A 16,241-nucleotide genomic window follows, 5' to 3' on the forward strand; every position below is an offset into this window, starting at 1 on the left:
AACCTTTTTTCTTTTTGCTTTTTTTAAATAAAAAAAATGTTAAGTAAATTACTGATAAACCCCTCTCAATTATTGAGGCTTTAAAAAAAATAAAATTGAGTTAGATCGTAATCAATAGGAAAAATTGATTCAAGGCCCCAAAAATGAAAATACAATGTGGCCCAGCCCCCTGTATTATTTTTCATGTGTATTAGCCTCAAAAAGGAAAAGTTAATGTGATTCCGCCATTTTTACAATTTCCAAGAGAATTAATTCCCAAAAAACCCCAAACTACCCTCTTCTTCTTCTTCTTCTTCTTCTTTAGATCTTCTCCTTCTCCTCTCATCTCCTCTTCCACCCTCTCTCCAACCTCGCTGGATACCTCCAACACCGCCGCCACCTCCGCCTCCCCTCGACCTCGTCGACTCCATCCTCAGTCGTAGCCCCCGCCGTCACCATCGCTACCCTTCTTCCTCTTCTTCTTCTCCTTCTCTGTCTACCCCCTCTTGAGTTTTGAGGGCTCCGTTCTCTCCCCCGTCGCCCCATCCCCCCCGAGATAGAGCAGATCTCCGTCGCCTCCATCGCCACGTCAGCCCCTCCCCTCCACTCTCTCCCCGTTGTCAAATCCTTGGGCGGGTCGGGATCTGATTCTGGCGGCCTATCCGTCGGCGTCGGAGTTGGTTAAGGGGATCGCGGCCGAGTGTGGGGTTGTTTTTGATGAGGTTGGTGGAGATCTTAGGAGTTCTAATTTGTGTTTTTTTGCTTTGTTTTGGGTGATTGACAGATTAGTTTGGGGGTTTAGGATTCGGGGACGGAGGGGTCGGTGGCGGAAGGTCTAGAGACGTGATTCTTCCTCTGTCATGAAGGCATGGACGAGACGATGTTGAGTTTAGCTGATCAAGAAGCAGACAACCACTCATAGATTGACTTTTTGGAGGGCCAACGTCTCGTTGACTATGGAAGATCAGATCACCGCTCCTCTAGTTCTCTGATTTGAAGTCATTGCGCTGCAAATGTATCTGATGCACCGCCAATTATACAATAGACTGAAATTATTACTCATAATTATGTGTTACTTTTTAACTTTTTTTTTTCCAAAAGAAAAGTTTATTCTAGTAGTGTCGTGTGAGTGTGATGATACATAGATATTAGTATTTTAGTCTGTATTGAGTAACATGTTCCTTTTTGCATGAGATCAGGATAACATGTTCCATTTTGTAATTTATTTGGTAAATATCATCAGAAACATGTTAACTTTCTTTGTTCGTTTGTTAAGTTACACTGGTAACATGTTAACTTTTACAGTTCGCTTGTTAACTATAATACGTAGCATGTTAAATTTAATTGGTAAATTGATAATTATATTCAGTAAACTGTTAACTATAATTCATTATCCGTTAACTGTTATTTGTAATCCATTATTCGTAACTGTTATTTCGGGTCATAGACACGTTAATATAGTTCTCATTTAACATGTTAACTATAATACATAGCATGTTAACATAATCCGTTAACACATTAAAATAGAACTATAATACGTAAATTGATAACTATAATACGTAGCATCTAACACGTTGTTGTTAAAACTTGTTTCTCAGCCACGCTGTTGTTAAAACCACCTGGATCACTTAACATAGGTGTGATTGTTGTTAAAACCACCTGGATCACTTAACATAAGTGTGAATATGTGCTAATTCTTCTTCTTCACAAGAGTTAACATGTTATCCACAAGAGTTAACATGTTTGCCACAAGAGTTAACATGTTATCCACAAGAGTTAACAAATTAGCCACAAGAGTTAACATGTTATCCACAAGAATTAACATGTTATCCACAAGAGTTAACATGTTATCTACAAGAGTTAACATGTTAGCCATGGATTGAGCTCGATGATTTTAACATGTTATCTACAAGAGTTAACATGTTTAGTAATTTAATGTTAACTCTCTTTAATGTTAACTGTGAATCTCTGTTAGTTGCTTATTATGTTTGCTGTTTAGATGTTAGCTTTCATGTTTTAGATTTTAACCCTCCGTAACTTATTGCTTGCTATGTCATCTTAGTGATAACAGCACAATTACATACCCGAAACTACTATATTTGCTCCGCGGGGGAAGACTCGATGACAAAGTAATAGAGGTCATCTTAGATAGATTACGGCAATGGTTGCAGTTGCAGGAGAACGTTGCCTTAAACAAGCAGTATGGGATTGTATCTATATATTTATGCGTAAGATCAATCCTCATATAATTAGTTAACATCTAAGCTCTTATAGTTAACATGTTAACCACAATAGTTAACATGTTAAAATAATCGTTAGTCACAACAATGAACATGTTAGCCACAAAAGTTAACATGTTATCCACAAAAATTAACATGTTATCCACAAGAGTTAACATATAGCCACAAGAGTTAACATGTTATCCACAAGAGTCAACATGTTATCCACAAAAGTCAACATGTTATCCACAAGAGTTAACATATAGCCACAAGAGTTAACATGTTATCCACAAGAGTTAACATGTTATCCACAAGAGTTAACATGTTAGCCATAACAGTTAACATGTTAAACACAAGAGTTAACATGCTAACTACAACAGTTAACATGATAAATATTATGGTTAAAATATTAACTATATGAATTTGAACCATGTTCATATGTTAAAGATCGCTCTTCCTTAATGTCTTAATTTTGTATAACAGCATTCACTCTATTCCCAATTGTTCGCCATGATGTAGTTGGCCACTTTACTGTAAAGAAGCAACAAAATCGTTTGTGAAACAATCAACAGATTTGGTGGTAATATCCCAATCTCATCTTTTGGTACACTATGATTCTCAATTATATTTAGGGATTAGGTAAATGTTAACAGTCAGTCAACTATAGTTTACATATATTAGGTTTAACATTTACTCCACTATACTTAACATGGAACAAATAAACGTTAACAGTTAATTTTTTTATAGTTTACATTACTAACACTGTAAAAATTGAACTAACATGATACACCACTATAAAAATTGAACTAACATAAATTCACTTTATTCTTAAATACTTCCGTTCAAATCATAAAGCAATGGCATAAAACCAAACCTACATTCTCCACAATCAAGCTCTCCTCCACCCTAGCCTTCTTCTCCTCCACCTTCTGAGACCTCGTCATCTCGCAAGCAACACAAACTCCTCATAACTGAGCTCATCATCAGATCCATGAAATAGCTAAACCCAGTATCACGTACAATCTCCTCATAATTCTCAAAGAAAGAAACCAAAATCTCTATTTTCTTTGTTTACCCACTAAAGCTCACAAATTGCTAAAACCAAAAAACCCCAAAGGGGGGGGGGGGGATCAGACCCAATCTCTGCTCTTCTTTTATTTGTACACTATAAGCTCACAAATTGTTATAACCCATCGAAAAAAACATCACCAAAGAGAGCAAACCAGCTCCAATATCTGTTTTCTACATGTTTTTTTTCACTTATAGCTCACAACTTGCTAAAACGTCCATAAAAAATCAACACAAAATGAGAGGAAAAAAGGATAGAAAGCAACTCAAAAGGATGCACACATGCAGATATGATAAATTTGAACCCAAAAGACTTCAGCTTTTCAAAAAACAACAAGGGGCCTTATTCCCCCCCCCTCCACCACCTCCGACCACCCCATCACCGATCCTACCACCACCAAACTCGGCCAATCCCAGCGATTCCAGCGACCCCACCCTATCCCTAGATTCCTCCAGATCTAGCGATTCCAGCGGAAGAAGAAGAGGCGGCGCGATGGTGGCGGCGGGGTCTACGACTGAGAATGAAGTCGTAGAGGTCGAGGGGAGGCGGAGGTGGAGGAGGTGGCGGCGGTGTTGGAGGTTCCCAGCGAGGTTGGAGAGAGAGGGTGGAAGAGGAGATGGGTTTGTTGGAAGAGAAGAAGAGATCTGGAGAAGGAGAGGGGTAATTTGGGGATATATTCCCTTGGGAATTGTAATTGGGGCTGAATCACACAGAGTTCTCATTTTTGGGGCTAATACACATGAAAAATAATACAGGGGGCTGTGCCACATTGTATTTTCATTTTTGGGGCCTTGAAGCAATTTTTCCTAATCAATAATAATCATTATAAATTATCTAACACATCCAGATACATAACCTGTTTTGCTAAAATTGTTATATAAAGATTCTATCCATATTAATAAGTAAATACTTTTGGAAAATTATTTGCTTCCCCTTCACTCCTTGTTTACTACTTTAGCTCATTCTAGAAACATTTTCTTCACTTAATCGTCTTTATGTTTTTTCTTATTTGACACATGCGAATATTCTGATGGAGAGAAAAAAATAATAATAGTTGGGATTCTAAATTGAAAACCGAGTTAAATGAGGCGGCTAAAACAATTTTTCTTGGAAACTTTTTACCTTTGTTGACTTTTTAGTACTATAAGATGTTTTTCTATTCTAATCCAATGTAAATAGAACATTATTACGAACCAAACAATTTTTTTTTAAAAACAAGATTGGTGGTCACCTGATGAAGACAGATAATTAGTATCAAATACTAAGAGCATCACCAACAGCTTCTTTAAAATTTTCTCCAAAATGGGAAAACAAAAATCATATTCTCCAAATTATTTTTACACCAACTCCAACAGCTTCCCCATTTTGAAGAATCGTTTTTTTTCTCCAAAAATTTGGAGAATGCTGCAGATTTGGAGAAGCTTCCCCATTTTTTCTCCTCCATCCCTATTTTGGGGATTTGGAGAATGCTGCAGATTTGGAGAAGCTTCCCCATTTTTTCTCCTCCATCCCTATTTTGGGGAATGAGATGGGGAATCTGTTGGCCTCCATCCCTATTTTGGGGAATGAGATGGGGAATCTGTTGGACCAAAAACCTAACTATATTCTTCAAAAATAAAAAATGAAGAAGCTGTTGGAGATACTGATCTAACTAACCACCTAGTTCGCAGATCTTGATTTTTTATTTTATTTATTTTATTTCATTTTGCATTTTTTCAGCCATTAGCTATAGCCTAATTGCATATAGCCTCTCTGAAATTCTATTGATACAGATAGATCGCTTGAGAGTGAACTTTGTCATCAACAATGAGCAAGTAAGAGAATTAATTATAGAGGGTCTATCAGCAATTAGGTAACAGTACTTCACAATTAAGTGATATTTTTTTACCCAACATCTAAAACACTAGAACTGTTTATAAAAGCGAACATATTTTCTTTATTAGTGGTGATAGAGGAAAAAATGAAGACAATATTCCTCATACATGATTGTTAAAAAAAATGTTGTAATCTTGAGTGTTATGGCTCAACAACAAAATTAGAGAAATTAATCCCCTGTTAATTTGCCTCATAAATAAGCCCGTTCCCGCCATTTTCACACCCAAAATCGACTTTCCCGCCCTTTTCTTCCCATTCCCCCATAAATTTCACAACTCCCAAAATTTGGGGGAAAAGAAAGAAACACAAAAATTTTGCAAACAAAATAAAGAAAAATTCTTTAAGGACCCAAAATATGGGACTAATAGGGGGGACAAGTGAGGTGTCCCTCTCCTACTGGATAATGAGTTGGTCATCATTAATGATGATCAACTCATTATCCAATAGGAGGGGGACATCTCACTTGCCCCCCTATTAGTCCCATATTTTGATTCCCTGTAGCAAAGCTCCAAAATAAAAGGTCAATAAAGAAGGCGATGAAGAAGCTTACCATCGAAGACTACGCCACCGCCATCGCCGAACCCAACAAGCAAAAGCTCCCCCTCCATCACGTGAACGAGGTCTCCCCCATCTCTCAAAACCCTAATTTTGAGTTTTTTTACAAAAAAAACCTCCTTTTCCCCCTAAAATTTCCATTTCAGGTCATCTCAATACACGGATTCTGCAAGGCTAGGACGAAGGTAATCAGCTCAGCACACCCAAAACCCTAGAACTAGCTAGATCCCTCACCTTCCTCCCTAAAAATCTCACCTTTTTCGCTTTCTTCAGCCAGAAGGAGTGAATTGCTTGCTGGCGCTGGATCTGATGAGCGTGAGGCGATCCACGGTCGGAGATCCGGCGGCGGCGTTCCCCTGCGCTCCGCTGACGCTCGAAGAGGTGAAGGCTGATGTTAGGGCGATTGGATGGGACAAGTGCCCCATTGGATCGTTGAGAGCTGTGACCGCCGGAGCGGTAATCAAAAAATGAAAGATATTGGCAAAGGGTGCATGGTTACTTCCATCAATTCAAGAATTGTGAATCTCAACGGACGGCAAGTTCTTTAATGAAGCGTTGGTCGTTAATTCAACATTTTGTAAAAAAAATTTGTAGCTACTATGCTCAAATTTCAGCAAGGCAACAAAGTGGTATTAGTGAGAGCGATAAGGTATTAATTTCATTCAAAAATTTTAATATCGTATTTACGTATAATAATTTTTAAGTAGGCTTAATTTTTAAATAGGTATGTCAAGCAGTGGAATTGTACACGAGCATCCAAAAGCATCCATTTCAATTTCTTCATTGCTGGAGAGAATTAAAAGATGCACCAAAGTGGAGAATTGATAGTTCTAAAAAAAATCTAAAACTCCATACAAATCTGGTCATGCAAGTTCTAGTCCTGCAAGTTCCATTCCTTCAAGTCCAGATACAATAAATTTGGGAGAAGATGATATTGCTCGTAATACCTTTTTCGAAGGATTGGAAAGACCAATAGGAAGAAAAGCTACAAAGGAACTGTTAAGAAAGGGAAAGGGAAAACGTGAGTTTGATACAAGTATGCCTATGGCATAGAAATTTGAAGAGTTCGTTGAAAAGCTTGATGTGAACAATCAGAAGAGACAAGAACAACTTGACAGAATATATGCTCAAGAACAAGAGAAGATTCTTATTAAGAAAGAAAAACTTCGATTGGAACAACAAAGAGAAGATGAAAGAATCATGTCAATTGATACTAGTAACATGGATCCAATGCAAGCAGAATATTACAAACAACTCAAGATGCGAATCATTGCTAAAGGAATTGATGGTAGTTTTAATTAGTTGTCATTGTTTAATAAGTATTATGTTGTAAGTTGTGCTATTTTCACTATGTGTGTTTTTATGTTGTTATGTATCATTTTCAGTAATTAAGCTTATGTTATTATGTGTGATTGAATTAAAAAAATGGGAAAATTGTGTCCAGGCCCCAAAAGTGGGAACTTCATGTGACAAGCCCCCACATTAGATCTAAAACTGAGGTGGACAGAACTACCACGCCAGACACTAGGACTAACACTATCAATTTAGAACTAACACAACAGACAATAGAACTAACACTATCAATAACAGAACTAACACAACAGATAATAGAACTAACACTCTGCACATTAGAACTAACATGACATTAAACAGAACTAACACAACAGACAATAGAACTAACAAAACAGACAATAGAACTAACACAACAGATAATAGAACTAACAAGACAGACAATAGAACTAACACAACAGACAATAGAACTAACACAACAGACAATAGAACTAACAAGATAAATAATAGAACTAACACAACAGACAATAGAACTAACAAGACAGACAATAGAACTAACATAGAAAAATAACAGAACTAACACAACATACAATAGAACTAACAAGAGAAATAATAGAACTAACACAACAGACAATAGAACTAACACAACACACAATGCTTCCTAGTCTCCACCATGTCATTGCCACAAATGCTCAATAAGATCTGCCTGCATTTGAGAATGTGTTTGTCTGTCTCTAATGCGATGGTGGGCTTGAATAAATTCAATAAATTGTGGTGTGCGCTCACGAGACAATGATATAGTTGGACTTTCATCGATTGCATCATAGTTAAAATCGCATTGATTAATATCTCGCTCGTCTTCAGTGATCATATTATGCATTATGATACATGCTTTCATAATATCTTTTAGTACTTCTTGATCCCAAAATCGCGCTGGTCCACGTACAATTGCAAAGCGTGCTTGGAGGACCCCAAATGCTCGCTCTACATCCTTTCTTGCTGATTCTTGAGCTTGTGCAAAAATTTTCCTCTTATTTCCTTGTGGAGCAGAAATTGTTTTTACAAATGTTGACCATTGTGGGTATATACCATCAGCAAGGTAATATCTCATCGTATACTCATGAGAATTAATAGAGTATTTAACTGGAGGGGCACGACCTTCAGTAAGTTCGGTAAAGAGATTTGACCTTTCAAAGACGTTAATATCATTATGAGATCCTGGTAACCCAAAAAATGCATGCCATATCCAAAGATCGTATGACGCAACGGCTTCCAAAATAATTGTTGGCTCATGGAAGTGACCAGCATACATCCCATGCCACGCAGCCGGACAATTCTTCCATCTCCAATGCATACAGTCTATGCTCCCTAACATTCCAGGAAATCCGCGTTGTTCACCAATCTCTAGCAATCTTCTGATATCGTCATTGTTTGGTGACCTCAAATACTCATCGGCGAAAATTTCAACAACGACCTTGACAAACCTTTTAACACTTTCAATAGTCGTGCTTTCACCAATCCGCACGTAATCATCCACAAAATCTGCAGATACTCCATATGCAAGCATCCGCATTGCGGCTGTTATTTTTTGAAGGGATGATAAACCAAGATTACCTGCAGCATTCCTTCTTTGGACAAAGTAAGGATCAAAATCTTCCACCGCGGATGCAATTCGGAGGAAAAGTGGACGATGCATTCGAAACCACCTTCGAAATAGTCGTGGACCATAAATGGGCTCCTCGGCGAAATAGTCACGATAAAGTCTATTATGACCTTGAACTCTATCGCGTTGAATGACAACATGGCCTCGAACGGAACCAAGACGGCGCGATGCATTCCTCTCGTTAGTCACCCGCTCCTCTTCAACGACGGTCATTCCTAAGAACATTACGTATTCCTCGTCAGCTTCTTCTTCCATGAGGAGCGCAGCTATTTCGTTGCTATGAGACATAGATGATATTAGAAAAATGATGCTAACAATGAACACAATTTGAGTTGAGTGAAAAATGAGAGTGCATATGATATTATTTATAGAGGTCATATTAGCCGTTATGATATAACCGTTGAAATATAGCCGTTACAATTTAGTTGTTGGAATATAGTCGTTATAATATAGCCGTTATGATATAGCCGTTGAAATATAGCCGTTACAATTTAGTTATTGGAATATAGCCGTTATAATATAGCCGTTATAATTATTTATTACAAAAGGAGGTAAATAAAAAATGTCCAAAACTATTTAGGGAGCCTTTTGGGGAGCATTGTTGGAGCACTTGCTCCTTATTTGGCTCCCTATTTCTTATGATGGGATATTTGCTCCTCAAATATAGGGAAAAACTAGGATCATTGTTGGAGTTGCTCTAAGAAGCGAAAGGAGTGGGATTGTTTTATTAAATTTTAGAGGGGGCTAAGCGTAAAATATATTTTAGTACAGGGTCTACGTGTGATTGGGGAGTTAGTTACATACTAGTGAATTAAGGTGTGCTAACTAACAAAAAGCGGGGGACAAACAAGAAAGAAAAAGAATTCATTTTCGGGTGTTTGGTTCAATGTAATTGAAGTTGCAGTCATATTGCATGCAGCATTTAGTGGCTGTTTGGTTGTTGTTGGTAAAGTTATGTATTTATGACACAACTTGGAAAGTTGTTGTCCACCTCATCAATTTCACTTTTATACTTTTCTTTGTTTGTTTTTGATTCCATTGGAATCATAAATTGCTTGTTTGGTTTAAAGATGTAACTTTAATTGTTTGTTTGGAAAGTATAAAAAGTGGTCCCTACTCAAATGATCATATTCGTTAGAATTATTTTTTATTATTTTTTCCTAACTTCAATGTCAACTTTCTTCGAAAATCATGTCTTTTTTTTTATGAAATCACTTTACAAGCCACATCAGCATATGAAATCACTTTACACTATTTTCATAACTACAAACAAACAATTGAAAGTGATGAAAGCTGACATTGGGACCCACGTTTTTACACTTTACATCATTTTACATGGTAAAAACATACAACCAAACAGCCCCTTATTGTTGGAAATTAACATAAAATCTATTATTTAAATGTATATATTTTATTTTACTAAGCGGGTGTTTGTTTCATCAAAAATTTTGACATTTGGTATGGATTACATGTTTTGGGATCAAAAAGTGAGTTTTTTTGTATTTTAGGATTATATATATGGTGTTTGTTTTAATAAAAATTTTAGAATATTGAATCTCAAAAGTGCAAAAAGTATCCGATTTTTAAAATTTACCAAATTTTTCTCAATTGGAGAGGATTTTGACAAATCGTATAAATGTGTGTGCTTAGTATTTGACAAATTCTAATTTTGTTTTTTGTGGGAGTTAACCTCACCAAGATATTATATTCATTATATTATAAAATGTTGACATGTGGTAGTTCTACAATTTGAGCTTGAAATAAATAAAATATTATAAATTATAGTATTTTAAATCTCAAAATATTAATGTAACAAATAATATTTTAGAAATCTCAACTCATAACAAAACACTTATGGATTTTAAATTTTATGGTGAAATTCATTTCCTAAAATTATAAGATTTGAAACAAACACCCCCTAAATGTATTTTAAAATTCAAATTCAACGCTTTGGTACAATAGATTTGAATTTTATTGTTGTGAAAAATATATTTTCATTGCAAACAAGTATTTGTTTCTCCAAAAATATGAAAAGATCTATATTTTGAGTTACAACTCTACTAATTCAACGATCTGTCATTCTTTAATTGTTTTATAATTCATGAAATTGCAATATTTGTTGCGGTTAAAATGATGAAATAAATGTCGTCGATTTTTTACTACAAATGTTAGTCAAGTTATCATCTCTAAAAATCTTGTTGCAAACAAAACATTAAAAATAGAAATTTGTTGTGATATTTGCAGTTGTAAATCTATTTCACATCAATCAAATAAATCCAAAGTGGGCTTTTTATTGTAAAATAGATTTGGGTTAAGGTAGTATTTATTATTTAGCGAGCTAATATCATATTCAACTATGGGGTTTTATCTATACAAAGCTATACACCTCTTAAATCTAAAATATTAGTAAAGTATGGTTTAATCCTAATATCTTTAGGGCAGATTTCACTACTCTAAAGAGTTGTTTGGTAATTTGAAAGTGAATTGAAAAGGCATAAGTTGCTCTTTTCTTGCAAATGACTTTTACATCTCTGTCAGCATGGAAGTAAATATAGTGTTTGTTTAAAAATTAAAATTATTGTTGAAAGTGTGATATAAAAATGATGTGGCAAAAGAAAATTAATTAGCAGATATAGTCACAACAACTCTCCTCATGTCTCTTCACAATGTATTAAATATTATGTCACTAGCTACCATTTTTGTCACATTTATGTGACTTCCACCACTTTTTTAGGGGATATCAAAATTGCATTAAATTTTATGTGACAATTTTCTTATATTTTACTTTCGTAACCATTTACATGCAAATAAATACCTGAAATACTAAAAGCAAGTTAAGTTTTTGTACTTTTCATCTTTTACTTATAAGCAGCCAAACACTCCCAACCCAATAAATTTGGGTATCCAAGAAAGCCCCAAGCGTTTTGACTTCAATTACACACATAATTTTCTATTAAAATGTTGCATTATAGGCATTATATTGATTGGTATGGTTTTCCTAATAAAATGCTTGCAATTATTAAAAAAGATATTAATTAATTATTAATAGTTTTATCAGTTGCAGAGAAATCATGTAAATTTTGACTATGAATCATATCAAAATTTTGACTATTTTACAGCGAGAGATGTTCCGTATCGAAAGGAATAGCTGTTGCTTCTTAAACCTAAAACACTAGAAGAATCTTAGGGGGGTTATTCGTTGGTGTAATTTGGGGTAAATCGAGGTAAATTATTCCAATGGGGTAATTTTACCCAATGAGATAATTTGAGTGGGATAAAGTGGGATAAAATAGGGTAATGGGACAATTTGAGTGGGACAATTGGTATGACATCTTTTTATAATATTATATTTATAGCTCAATTAAGTTCAAGTTTAACTTGATATAATATCAAATGATTAAATAAATAATAGTTATAATATACAATAATATTATTTTTAAAATTATTTTAATATAAAATATTAAAAATAATATAATAATAATAATAATATTATTATTATTATTAATCAATCTTTAAATATTTTGATGTTTATTTTAACTATTATACTATATTAATAAACTTTTTAATTGCAATAATTATTTAATCATTCATCTTCACAAACATATCATTCACGTCTTGGGAAATATTTTGACTAAGGACAGTCAATCGTTCTTCATCGGTAAATTCTGGAATTGAAGCCACTCCCTCGACCCACGGTTGGTTGCGGCTTCGCAACAACCTCACCTCTGTGACTAACTCTTGTAAAGCCTTACTTATAATTGTAATTCCACTCGCCATTTCTTGCACGGCGGGTTGAGACAATACAGAGGCGGTGGTGCGGGAAGGTGCTTTACGAATATTTCTGCTCGTGCTAGAGGTCGATGGAATAGATTCAGCCACGGGAGTGGTAGGGCCTGGAGTGCAATTAGGGGGAGGTGGTGGAGGATCTACTGGTGGCTGGGTAGGTTCTGCTTCACCCATAGCATCAAGTCCAATGTCATCATCCAATATACTCTCACCCAATGCATTATGTAATGACACACTCTCTACCCCCTCACAACCTAAGCCTCCAGCAGCTCTCCCACTAGCTGAGTGGCTACCCACCACCATCTGCATATCCTCTAAATTTTCAAACAACTTATCTTTAAGCATTGGTGTATTAGGATGAGCCTGTCAACAAACAAAGATAACAAATTAATTTTTTCTTTTTTTGTAATTAGCAAACATACAATATATTATGTAGAAACTTTGGGTAGTTAAGAATCTAACATGTTTGTAATTTTCCCACACCTCAGCGGAGCAAGTAATTCTCTGAGATATTGGGTCCCAACCAAACCTGGAATTGTTCCTCAATAGTAATTCAATTGGTTCAATCTTCCTCTTCCAACTTTTGATCTTATTCTTTACATGATCAAATTTAAAAGTTTTTCCAAATTTAGCATTCATGAATGGCAACACATTTTGTGTGATGGTATATTTCTTGAAGTTGTCATTATCCATCTTGTTGTCATTCTTCACCTCCTCCACTAAAAACCTTAGTAGCTCTCTATTCTCTTGTTCTGACCATATTACGTAGTCACGCCTAGCCTTTTTGGCCCTCTCACCATCTTGAGAGTACACTTCCACATTTTGAGTTTCCGAAGCCAAATTCATCCTACAACGCAAATTTGATATATGTCAGATCCACTTCAGTTAATCCTAGCATGGATACATGATGATTCAAGGCAGTTTGATATATGTCAGATAATAGCTTGTCTCTATCCTGGACATATGTCAGTTTGATATATGTCAGATCATGGTTTTTCTTACAAGAATAGGTAGCGCTCTGCTGCAATTTACGTGACTAGCCTTGTTGTGATTTTGATAATGATCTGATTATAAAGGATGCAACATACAAAGGAAATGCAGAAAAATCCCGGGATATAAGGACCAAAAATATATTAGTCCAATTTAGTTTAACTTCTCCTAACCCAATCTCCTCTCTCATAAGTTTAAACTGTGGTCCTACTCTCAAATAGATGCAAGGGTTGAAATGAACATACAAAACTCCTTGAATATGTTATCTATCACCATCATCTGTGGCATTAGTATTTCATTTTGCTGCTATAAATCTAGGTTGCACCTACGTCAGGGGATAACCACAGGACCAGAGTAAGAATATAAGATGGAAAAATATAGAACAATTTGCAGGTTTATGAGAGTAGTTCTATTTGCTAAAGTTCTTGGTGGCTTTGGGTGTTACATTGGTTCATATCTTCTAAAAATGGACGGGATCACATGGACCTCATCCTTTCCTCCAAAAAAAAGTTGGAAGTTGTAAGAGCCTAGGATATTAACCTTTTATTCAGAAGGATTTGAATGCCTAATACTCAAAATTGAATGAACAGTAACAATGTAGCAGGAACCGAAAGTTCAGCAACAGTCCAGTAATTATACAGGTGCCAAAAAGGAGCTCACACGATAAACATTGAAGAATTATACAAGTGCATCCGTCTCACTTGGATATGATGATTGATGACACCGGAAATAGAAATAATAATTACAATACTATAGGCAATCTTACCTGATCACTGATTTTTCTCTTTTGCTGCCTGGTGCCTGTGGAGGAGGCGGCGGAGGAGACGACGACAGATCCGATGCTCGAGAACGGCGACGGCGGGAACGGCGACGGGTGGCTCTCAGGCTCGAGAACGATGACGGAGGAACGGGTGAACGCCCTCGAGAACGACGACGGTGATCGTGATCTCGCTCGAGCTCGAGATCGGAAGTGAAGTAATCGATCCCCTCTTTTGTTCGAGGAGGCGAAAGGGGGTCATTTTGGACTGGGAGGCTGAGTCAAGCTTATATAGCTGGGATAATTTTAGGAGTAATGGAGTTTTTGTTCCCCAATTACACCAACAAACCAATAACACCAAAGAATTCACTCTAGTTCCAACTATCCCAATGAATAACATCAAAAGGTGATGTTCCAAAAATTATTCCATTATCCCCCAAATTACACCAACCAATAACCCCCCTAATAAACCCAACGCTGAACCTAAAACCAATTTCGCGCGTGTTTACAGCCTTTGGCAACCGCTGGACCTTTCTAAAATGTTACTGCTCAAAAAAACACCCAACTGAACATCACACTAACCCATAGATTTCTTTGTTACACAAGACACGGAAAAAGAAATAACTTCTGCTCGGAACTCGCACTTCGTATAATTATAGCAAAATTGCAGGATCTGATTTCTTTCTTCAGTTTCCATAGTTTACAATCTGAGTACCACGGGCAGGAGATAAAAAAAAGGAAAATAAGTTAGCTGTTTTTTATAACCACTAAACTTAAAGAGTACAATTACTGGATGGATTACTGAACGCTAGTCGGGCTTCTTTACATGAATTCGGCATCTTCTTCGTCTTGGTCAAGAATAACAGTGGCAAAAGCACGGCGATAAGCAGCAGATCTCAGATTTCTGACCCACACTTTAATTTCAGGCCTCGCTGCTACCTCCTGCATCGATTCTCTTGATTGCTGCTCTCTCAACTGAGCAAGCAACTTCGCTTCACAGAACGCCACCGCTGTTGGCTTCTTACTGTTCATGTTAACGCAAATTTGCATCGGTAGGGGTATTTTGATTTGGGCACTCTACAAATAAGTACTCGACAAATAATAATATATTACAGTAAATCCTGTTATCAATTGTAGAAGTGATACTTTATCCGTCTTTTTTCAGTTTGCTTGTTAACCTTAACATTTTCAATGTAATTAACAATTTTCATCAAAAGATAATTGAAGTTAATGTGGCACTAGAGAATAATCATTCCATGACCCGGATTTCATGCCCACTTAAATTTCATAGAAACTAAGGTGAAGAAGTCAAGCAGTCACTTCTGAAATTTTAAGGTTTTCTATGAATCTCACAAACTTCACAGGGATTTTACTTAATTTATTCCAATAAAAAGAAAAAAGAAAAAAAATCCTAAGAGGGTGTCGGCAAGGAAAATACCTTCCCCGAACAAAGCCAGTTGTGATGAAGCCTATAGGCCACCGATATGAATCTAGGTTTGAACAATCCTCAGGAAGTTGTAGCTCCCACTTCCCAAAATCCTGCTGCGTAAAATACGATTTTATGAGAGATTGGGGGATTTGAAGTGTGTCATCTTCTCCTGATCTGCAATATCGAACATGATCACTAAAGTTCAATTTTGAGATAGAAATATAACCTGAACACAAAATCAAATTACCAACATATGCAATACCTCGATTCCCAACGTCGCAAGTCCATAAGGATAGGTGCACAAACTATTGCTCCGTCCTCAAAAGCACCTTCCTTGAACGCACGAAGGAGAACTCTTACAAGACAGAAACCTCTTCCCAAATATTTGCTCAAACTGCTAGAATCTCTCGGTATAAAACCATTGAAAGAGATATCAGATTGCTCTGATGACGTGGAATCAGGATTTTTTGAGTCTGACACGAACGATGAACTTGAGGGACATTGTACGCCGAGGAACTTGCAAGTAGATTCTATAGAGTGCCATGGGGGAGGTATGGGAATTTTTGTGGGTCTCACAGCAGGAGGACGAAGCTCAGCTGATTTATCGAACTCAGCAGCTTCGGCAGCCA

General features: G+C 36.3%; 4 protein-coding genes across 5 annotated transcripts in view; all 4 read right to left on the minus strand.

Moving 5' to 3' along the window:
• Nucleotides 1–3,142, minus strand: part of LOC109821833 (universal stress protein YxiE-like) — a 5,600-nt gene extending 2,458 nt beyond the window's left edge. Inside the window, exon 1 of the mRNA XM_020387988.1 lies at nt 3,073–3,142. Within this exon, the coding sequence (XP_020243577.1) occupies nt 3,073–3,142 (70 nt within the window). The remainder of the gene's footprint in view (nt 1–3,072) is intronic.
• LOC109821834 lies at nt 7,664–8,938 on the minus strand. Its single transcript, XM_020387989.1, has one exon. The coding sequence runs from the start codon at nt 8,936–8,938 to the stop codon at nt 7,664–7,666; it is 1,275 nt and encodes a 424-aa protein (XP_020243578.1).
• On the minus strand, nt 12,230–13,282 carry LOC109821835 (uncharacterized protein At2g29880-like). Its single transcript, XM_020387990.1, has 2 exons — nt 12,920–13,282; nt 12,230–12,799 (listed from the first exon to the last, which is right to left on the minus strand). Exons 1-2 carry the CDS (start codon nt 13,280–13,282, stop codon nt 12,230–12,232), a joined length of 933 nt encoding a protein of 310 aa, XP_020243579.1.
• The window catches only part of LOC109851221, a 5,611-nt gene continuing 4,119 nt past the window's right edge, over nt 14,750–16,241 (minus strand). For both annotated transcript variants that reach the window (XM_020421257.1, XM_020421258.1), the window contains exons 8-10: nt 15,875–16,241; nt 15,622–15,786; nt 14,750–15,207 (exon numbers count right to left, since the gene is read on the minus strand). The exon at nt 15,875–16,241 is cut by the window's right edge and continues 73 nt beyond it. In XM_020421257.1, coding sequence (XP_020276846.1) covers nt 15,006–15,207; nt 15,622–15,786; nt 15,875–16,241 — 734 coding nt within the window. In that variant the 3' untranslated portion in view covers nt 14,750–15,005. The remainder of the gene's footprint in view (nt 15,208–15,621; nt 15,787–15,874) is intronic.

This window comes from Asparagus officinalis, chromosome 8 (genome assembly GCF_001876935.1).
Source record: "Asparagus officinalis chromosome 8, Aspof.V1, whole genome shotgun sequence".
Lineage (NCBI taxonomy): Eukaryota > Viridiplantae > Streptophyta > Magnoliopsida > Asparagales > Asparagaceae > Asparagus > Asparagus officinalis.